We start from the raw sequence: 10,049 nt of genomic DNA, 5'->3' as shown, positions 1-10,049 counted from the left end.
CCTTTAACCCTGGTACACACTATTCATTTTCTGCCATTCAACCCAGCGGATTGAACTAAAAAAAAAATTGGCAGCTCTGGTCAGAGCCGCTATGCTATCTATACAAGGTTAGTCGCCCCTGGCTGAGAGCACTGATCAGGAGTTGGTCGGCTGTTGGTTTTCCAGCATGCATGTCCAACAGAAGCTGGCCCAATGCCCGGCTTCTGTTGGAAAGACCAACATACACATGGGCCAAATGTCGGACGTTTTTTTTTTTTAACCAACAAATGTCTCCCAACATTCGGCAACATCTGGCTTTAGTGTTGCCATCCCTAATAAAAAATAAGAAAAAAAATTGTCTTGAGTTGCTTGAGGGCTGTCATTTCTTCATGATTGTGGAAAGTCCGTCTCATATCAGCCTCTTCTCACAGATAGCATATTGGGTTTCATCACACGGAGAATCATTCCAATTTTCAACACGGGACATTTCAGCACAGTCTTCATTTTTTTGATAGTCATTTGGCTCTCCAATTTTCCAAAGCCTGCCCCAGGGAAAAAACACAATGGGTGAAATCACTATTTTCCATTGTTTATTAAATTAAGAGCCACATTCTGATTACTGATAAATCAAGATTAGCTGCTTAAAGTGGAACTATAGGTAAAACCTTTTTTTTTTTCATTTTGGATACAGTATGGGAGCATTATAACCCCTGTCAGATTTTTTTTGCCATCTGGGTCCCAATGGGGAAATTTACCTTCACCTCCTGTCCCATAGCTAAAAGAGGAAGTGAGAGAAAAACCCTGCAGATTAAGGGAATTCTTTAAAATGATGCGATGGGTGCGCTGATATGATGTTAACGCTGCAATCAATGGTCCTTTTTACCTAGTGTGGAGTAAAATTTAAATATAATAATATTTGGTGTGCTATAACTAATATTAATGTGTCTCGTGCAGAATTAACAAAGAAATAATGTGTTTATATTCTCAAAACACAAAAATATTCTCATAAAAACCAATAATGTGCATATGAACACAGTGAAAAGGTGAATAAATCAATGGTGAATTAAATAGGATCCAATATGCTAAAACAAGTGTCCACAAAGTCCAAATTCATCCACAGTGCTTCACCGCAAATTAAATGTAGGATCCAAGTTTGAAAATCAAAACGGTGCTCTATCCAATTCAAAAGAAATGTGTGTGAATCCCACCACCTTTAGGGTTTCCTCCTTACCCGATGGATAAAAGTAAGGTGCAAAAAACTCCCAAATTAATTCCCTGTGTGAAAAAAGGATCGCCAGTATTACAGGTTCACCAAGTGCTGAGGACAATTTGTCTAAGCCTCTTACCGGATGAAAATACCACTGCGCTTGGAATATATCCCACTAGGGGTTTCCTTTCCTCCAACACCAGCAGATTCAATTGTGGATGATCCCTATACATGAACCATTGTAGCTGCTGCACTTCTCCGTAAGACTCCACCAATGTGTGACATGAAATGAAGAAATGCAGCCAATAGTACATTACCCCCCAAACTTTATTAAGACAATAGGCTATTACACTTACATTCGTGTATCTTGATACAAGCTGTATCTTGATACAAGCTTTCGCAGAATACCCTGTAGCTCTTCGTGGCCGGCGGATGACGTGTGTGAAGGCACGCCTCCTCCTCTCTGGACACCGACAGCAATAAAAAATTGACAGGTGTTCTAATTCATCTACTCTCTACTTAAATAAAAAAAAAGTTTTCCCTTTAGTAATACTTTAAGGGAACATACATCTTTGAGAAAGTCATATTTAAAAAGGAGCAATCTCCCCAAAAATATTAAAAGTGAGCAGCTACAAATACTGTAGCTGCTGACTTAATATGGGGACAACTTACCTGTCCATGAATCCAATGATGTTGGCACCCAAACCAATGCTTCAATCAGCTTTGAGTGCAGGCACTGGCATCTTCAGTAAGGGAAAGCCTTCAGGCTTCACAGCCTGTTTCCTACTGCACATGCTCGAGTCGCGCTTTGCTTTCTGAATGGTCCCACCGTCTTCTGGGACCTCTGTGTGTCCCAGAAAGCAGAGGAGGAGATGCTGGACATACTCAAAGATCGACAATAATTTTTTCCCTCAAGCACTGGTCTTTCTCATAAAAGTGGTCTAAGCGGCGCTGGGTCACTTTTAGTGGCAGCGGGTGGGGTCGTCCCCCCTCCCGCCGTTTTCTGGTACCCCAAATTGAAACAGCAGGGCAGCCTGTAAGGATGATGCTCTGCTGTTGCAATTTAATAGCTGATTGTCTGTAGTGCACCAGCCGAAGCACAGTTGCAAATGTGAGTAACTTGTATGTAGAAGTTTACTCTTACTAGTGGTATTCCCGAGTGTGGCTTTGGGTTAATATTCAGTGCCAAAAGCGGTAACCCCGAGCCACACTTGGGATTACCCCAGAATGATACTCACCTTCCCCTGCGATCCCCTGCCGTCCTCCCCAGCCCTCCTCCAGCCGTCCTCCCTCTGTCCTCTCGCTGTCCTCTCGCTGTGTGTTCAGCCGATGCCAGCATCTTCTTCCGGTTCACTTCCCTGCGAGTGCGTCGCAGGGGAGTGGAACCAGCGGGAGATTAAAAAAAAAAATTACATGATACAGTTTAATCTGTTAGGATTACAATTTTGTATCATGCCATTTCACCTAGAGGCTTTCCCAGTGCCCTGCCTGTACATTTTGCGGTATTTTGTGTCTGGGAAATGGATAACGTTTAAACGATAATGATAACAAGTGTTCCTTTCATTTTTTAATATTTAAATATATATATATATATATATATATATATATATATATATATATATATATATATACACACACACACACAGTGCATTGCGAAAGTATTAGGCCCCCTTGAACTTGGCGACCTTTTGCCACATTTCAGGCTTCCAACATAAAGATATAAAACTGTAATTTTTTGTGAAGAATCAACAACAAGTGGGACACAATCATGAAGTGGAACTAAATTTTCAAACTCTGTTAACAAATAGAAAACTGAAAAATTGGGCGTGCAAAATTATTCAGCCCCTTTACTTTCAGTGCAGCAAACTCTCTCCAGAAGTTCAGTGAGGATCTCTGAATGATCCAATGTTGACCTAAATGACTAATGATGATAAATAGAATCCACCTGTGTGTAATCAAGTCTCTGTATAAATGCACCTGCACTGTGATAGGTCAGTTTAAAGCGCAGAGAGCATCATGAAGAACAAGGAACACGCCAGACAGGTCCGAGATACTGTTGTGGAGAAGTTTAAAGCCGGATTTGGATACAAAAAGATTTCCCAAGCTTTAAACATCCCAAGGAGCACTGTGCAAGCGATAATATTGAAATGGAAGGAGTATCAGACCACTGCAAATCTACGAAGACCGGCTGTCCCTCTAAACTTTCAGCTCATACAAGGAGAAGACTGATCAGAGATGCAGCCAAGAGGCCCATGATCACTCTGGATGAACTGCAGAGATCTACAGCTGAGGTGGGAGACTCTGTTCATAGGACAACAATCAGTCGTATACTGCACAAATCTGGCCTTTATGGAAGAGTGGCAAGAAGAAAGCCATTTCTTAAAGATATCCATAAAATGTGTCGTTTAAAGTTTGCCACAAGCCACCTCTGAGACACACCAAATGTGTGGAAGAAGGTGCTCTGGTCAGATGAAACCAAAATCAAACTTTTTGGCAACAATGCAAAACGTTATGTTTGGCGTAAAAGCAACACAGCTCATCACCCTGAACACACCATCCCCACTGTCAAACATGGTGGTGGCAGCATCATGGTTTGGGCCTGCTTTTCTTCAGCAGGGACAGGCAATATGGTTAAAATTGATGGGAAGATGGATGGAGCCAAATACAGGACCATTCTGAAAGAAAACCTGATGGAGTCTGCAAAAGACCTGAGACTGGGATGGAGATTTGTCTTCCAACAAGACAATGATCCAAAACATAAAGCAAAATCTACAATGGAATGGTTCACAAATAAACATATCCAGGTGTTAGAATGGCCAAGTCAAAGTCCAGACCTGAATCCAATCGAGAATCTGTGGAAAGAACTGAAAACTGCTGTTTACAAACGCTCTCCATCCAACCTCACTGAGCTCGAGCTGTTTTGTGTAAGATTCTGGTACCTCTGGTACCCTTATTTTCCACTTTTCTTTCAAATATGCGTCCCACCTTTCTAATTAGGTGGTACGCATACACCTTTAAGACGGATGACGTCATCGCCGAGCGCCGCAGAGCGGCTATTTCAACCGCCGGCGTTCTTTCTCACATCGTTCGTTCAACCTGCCGTGTGTCCACATGCTTACAAGCTTACCTTGCTACCGGAACCTCCAGCTATTCCCTTTTACTTGGAAACAGACCGGAACCTCGCTACCGATCCCTGTATCTCGCTACTGGATCACTCCCTTACTACTGGACCCTGCTACTACTAACTTTACTAGCGATAAGTACCCCACAGGGGAATCCTCCATAACCTTACTTACACTATCTACCTCTGCACATAAAGGACTGTTACTATCTATGCATACTAAATCTATCATCTGCACTGTTACATAGATTGCTAGCTCTTGAGTCTACTACCATCTATCCTTGCACTGGGTTAGTCTATCCTGTATTTGTCATCTGCTGTCCTTACCACCTGTTACCATACTTGATTACTAACCTATCTGCATTCTACCTAATACCATCTAATACTCTCCTGAACATTTCTATCAAGTGCTTGCCATCTCTGTCACTGTTCACACCTGTCCCTTCAGCACATCATCTTCATACTGTTATATACATCCTATCACTCCAGGAACATCTTATTGAGTGTGTATATCTGTATGCTGAAGCTGACAAGCCCACAGTGATGAGTCTGGAGAGTTGGATCTGGTTATTCAACACATCTCTACATGACTACTGAGTGGAGATTCTGCAGCTGCAAATCCAGCCTACTACAAAAACGCAGGAGCGTTACAGATTGAACGAACCATAAAAATGGATTCAGCAGAATTACCCACTCAAGTGACACAATTAACACACCAAGTAAATGCATTAATGCTTGCTCTTACTGAAGTAAAAGAAGAAAATCAGACTCTGATACAGCAGGTAACCCGTCTTTCACGGCTCACTGCTGCTCAACCCCCTGAACCTAAAATAAACCCTCCTCTAGTGTTTAGAGGTGATCGGAAAAAATTTAGTGAATTCAAAAACGCATGTCAATTACTTTTTTTGTTAAAACCTCGTACATACCCTACTGATCAAATTAAAGTCTGTACCGTTATCTCATACTTAACGGGTGACCGACGGGCCTGGGCAGACTCTCTCTTTGAAAAAAATGATCAGCTTCTAAACTCCTATTCTTTATTCCTAGCGGAACTCGCTAGTTTATATGATGACCCCAACAGGCAGAGTACTGCTGATATTCAATTGAGGGCTTTAAAACAAGGAAGGAGACCTGTAGAAGACTTTGTAGCTGAGTTCAAAAGATGGACCCTTGATTCAGGGTGGAACGATACATCTCTGCGAACTCAATTCAGACTCGGTTTGTCAGAAGCTGTTAAAGACGAGCTCGCCCGAGCGGATTTACCTGGCACCTTGGATGCCTTAATACAACTCAGTATCAACATCGACAGGCGACTGCATGAAAGAAGGGCTGAGAAAATGGGAATGCCATTGTCTAGTCCTTCTCGGATTTCGGCCGTTGACCCTACTCCCATGGAGGTAGGAACCATACGCCCACCTTTATCAACTACTGAACAAGCCAGAAGAAGATCCAGAAACCTCTGCATGTACTGCGCATCCCCGGATCATTTGATAAGCGTCTGTCCCCTTGTCCGCAAAAAAGAGGGTGAGTGTTCACATGTTTTGCTAGGAGGATTAACGACTTCCTTTTCTAACCCCTATCTCTTTGTTCATTTGACATTACAGTGGGACCAGACTAGGATTACCACCAAGGCTATGATCGACACCGGATCTTGTGGAAACTATATTGATACATGTTTTGTTACCTTAAATAAAATACCTATTATTTCAAAACCTAAACCTGTTTCTGTTAGTTTCATTAACGGTATCCCACTATCTTCTGGTCCAATCACCAACCAGACACAAGCACTCCTCGTCACTACTAACGAGTCTCATATGGAGACCACCACTTTTGATATACTTTCTTCACCCCATTTTTCTATTATTTTGGGACTCCCCTGGTTACACACACATGAACCAATCATAGATTGGAAAAAACTGACTTTGTCTTTCCCTTCTCACTATTGTGAGATTACGTGTAACCTCCCATCTTATGGAAAGATCCTGTCTGTGGTGTCAGATGAGATTGCACCACTATGCTATCAGGATCTGTCCGAAGTATTCCTTGAAAAAAATGCCCAAATGTTGCCTCCCCATAGGGATTATGATTGCACTATCGATCTACTCCCTAACAGCAAATTGCCTTTCGGTCATGTTTATCCTCTTTCACAGGATGAACTTTCTCCTCTCAAGGAATACTTGGATGAGAATTTGACAAAAGGGTTCATCAGACCCTCTACTTCTTCCACAGCTGCAGGACTTTTTTTTGTCCGCAATAAGGATTCAAGTCTTAGGCCTATTATCGATTATAGGCAATTAAATACGATTACAATAAAGGATCGCTATCCTTTACCGCTCATCCCTGAACTCATTGAACAAGTGCGTGGGGCTACTTACTTCTCTAAATTAGACCTGAAAGGGGCATACAACCTAATCCGAATCCGTGACGGAGATGAGTGGAAAACAGCATTCAGAACCAGATACGGATTATTCGAATATCTTGTGATGCCATTCGGGTTGTGTAATGCTCCCGCAGCCTTCCAAAGGTTCATAAACGACATCTTTAGAGACTTACTTGATGTCTATGTTGTAGTATATCTGGACGATATACTTATCTATTCTCGATATCTCCCTGAACATATAAAACATGTAAGACTTGTGTTATCCAGATTACTCGCACACAATCTATACGTGAAATTAAAAAAATGCCTATTTCATAAAGAAGAAATATTATTCCTGTGATACATCATATCCAAAACCGGAATTAAGATGGATATGAGCAAGATATCCTGTATTCTGGACTGGCCTATACCAACAACTCGTAAGGCATTACAGCGATTCCTTGGATTTTCAAACTTCTATAGGAAGTTCATCAAGAACTTTTCTGCCATTGTGAGACCTCTCACACAATTGACAAGTATAAAGAAACCATTCAAATGGTCAGAAGAAGCAAATCGAGCTTTCTGCTTGTTAAAATCAAGCTTTACTTCTGCTCCCATACTACGCCATCCAGACCCATCCCTCCAATATATTCTGGAGGTAGACGCGTCAAATATGGCAGTAGGAGCAGTTCTCTCCCAACGACCAACAAACACTTCATCACTCCACCCAGTTGCTTTCTTTTCAAAATCATTAAGCAGCCCAGAGGTGAATTACCCAGTGGGTGAAAAGGAGTTGCTTGCCATAAAACTGGCACTGGAGAATTGGCGACATCTACTTGAGGGTACCCGGTTACCAATACTAATATATACAGATCACAAAAACCTTCAATACCTCCAGACTAACAAAACTCTCTCCCACCGGCAGGTACGATGGTCATTATTTTTCCTAAGATTCAACTTCTTAGTGACCTACACGCCTGCAGACAAAAATAAAAAAGCGGATGCGCTATCACGATTAACCAAAGATAACTGCGCTGAAATCCCTTCTATTCCTATAATACCCTATGAACGTATTATTGGGGTTGTTCGTTCCCTGAAGGAAGAGATTTTGCACAGTATAAGATTGGATTCACCTCCACCACAACTAAGTACTGATGCAGAAGGCTTCCTCTACTACAACGATAAACTCTACATACCCCCTACTATGCGTACCAAGATCTTGGAGTTATCACATGATGTGCCCATGGCAGGACATATGGGTATGACGAAAACCCTTAATTTGCTTACTAGGCAGTTTTGGTGGCCTGATATGAAGACGTCTGTACAAAAATTTGTATCTTCATGTGACATCTGTGCAAGGTCCAAAATTGACCCTACAAAACCATCTGGTCTACTCTGCAGTCTACCAATACCCCAGGTTCCATGGGAGGTTGTATCCTTAGACTTTATAGTAGAACTACCACCTTCTAAAGGATTTAATACCATTCTAGTGTCAGTGGACCACCTGACAAAGATGGCACATTTCATCGCTATCCGTAGACTACCTTCATCCAAACAAACAGCGGAACTACTGATGAAACATGTGTTCAAGTTACACGGAATACCAAAGACTCTTTTATCCGACCGTGGTTCACAGTTCATCTCCAAATTTTGGCAAGCTCTTTGTCAAATATTACGGATTGAGCAAAAGCTGACTTCTCCCTACCACCCTCAGACCAACGGACAGACTGAAAGAGTCAACCAGTGTATAGAACAATATCTGCGTTGCTACACATCATACCTACAGGATGATTGGGTGGACCTTCTCCCTCTGGCGGAATTTGCTTATAACAACGCAACCCACAGTACCACTAAGCAAAGTCCGTTCTACTTGAACTATGGGTTTCATCCAGGGATAGGCACGGACCAAGGCTGTGACGGACATTTTCCGAAGTACAGACCTTAGTGAAGGACACCGAGGTACATTTCAAATTAAAACCATCAAAAAACATTCTGTCTACTCTCTGGCCTAGTTCTACAAGTACAAATACATTTAAAATAACATTTATATAAAGAGACTTGTGGTATACTGTTCTAAACGGTTTAAAAGATTTTCAAAATTCTTACTTTATATTTTTTGGCCAGGGCAGGTCCCCCATAGATCCCCCTTTAGCGCAGGCAGATCCCCCATAAATACCTCTTTTGAGCAGGCCAAGCCAGGGTGAGGGTTCCCCATATAGATCCCCCTTTAAAGCAGGCAGGTCCCCCATAGATCCCCCTTTAATGCAGGCAGGTCCCTCATAGATCCCTCTTTAGAGCAGGCAAAGCCAGGGTGAGGGTTCCCCATATAGATTCCCCTTTAGAGCCAGTCAAGGGCAGGCAGGTCCCCCATAGATCCCCCATATATCCCCTTTAGAGCAAGCCAGGCCATGTTGAGGGTCCCCCTCCCATATAGATCCCCCTTTATAGCAAGAAAGGGCAGATAGGTCCCCCATAGATCCCCCTTTAGCACAGGCAGGTCCCCCATAGATCCCCTTTAGAGCAGGCCAGACCAGGGTGAGGGTCCCCCATATGTATACATCCACTTTAGAGCAGGCAGGTCCACCGTCCCCCATAGATCCCCCTTTAGCGCAGGCAAGGGCAGGCAGGTCCCTCATAGATCATCCTTCGAGTAGGCCAGGGTGACAGTCCCCATATAGATCCCCCTTAGAGCAGGCCAGGGTCCCCCTCCTATTATGGATCCCACATAGAGCAGGCCAGGGTTCCCATCCCATTATAGATCCCCCTAGAGTTTGGCAGACACACACACACACACACACACACAGTATACATACATACAATGTATATACACACGCACACATACACAGTATATACACACACACACACACACACACACAATATACATACATACACACACAGTATATACACACACAATATACATACATACATACATACATACATACACACACAGTATATACACACACAATATACATACATACATACATACATACATACATACATACATACATACACACACAGTATATACACATACACACACAGTATATACACATACACACACAGTATATACACATACACACAAAGTATACACATACACACACAGTATATACACATACACACAGTATATACACATACACACAAAGTATACACACAGTATATACACATACACACACAGTATATACACATACACACACAGTATATACACATACACACAGTATATACACATACACACAAAGTATACACACAGTATATACACATACACACACAGTATATACACATACACACAGTATATACACATACACACAAAGTATACACACAGTATATATACATACACACAGTATATACACATACACACAGTATATACACATACACACACAGTATATACA

The 10,049-nt window shown here is 42.1% G+C and overlaps 1 protein-coding gene across 1 annotated transcript in view; it reads right to left on the bottom strand.

Moving 5' to 3' along the window:
- Positions 1 to 388: 388 nt before the first annotated feature.
- LOC309554920 (CD209 antigen-like protein C) overlaps positions 389 to 10,049 on the bottom strand; it is a gene marked incomplete at its 3' end in the record, with an annotated part of 67,436 nt that continues 57,775 nt past the window's right edge. The window contains exon 9 of the mRNA XM_082256658.1: positions 389 to 521. Within this exon, the coding sequence (XP_082112784.1) occupies positions 389 to 521 (133 nt within the window). The remainder of the gene's footprint in view (positions 522 to 10,049) is intronic.

This window comes from Pelophylax lessonae, assembly GCF_965119305.1.
Source record: "Pelophylax lessonae genome assembly, chromosome: 4".
NCBI lineage: Eukaryota > Metazoa > Chordata > Amphibia > Anura > Ranidae > Pelophylax > Pelophylax lessonae.
The sequence above is the reverse complement of the archived record's forward strand: the minus strand, read 5'-3'. Positions and strand labels throughout refer to the sequence as shown.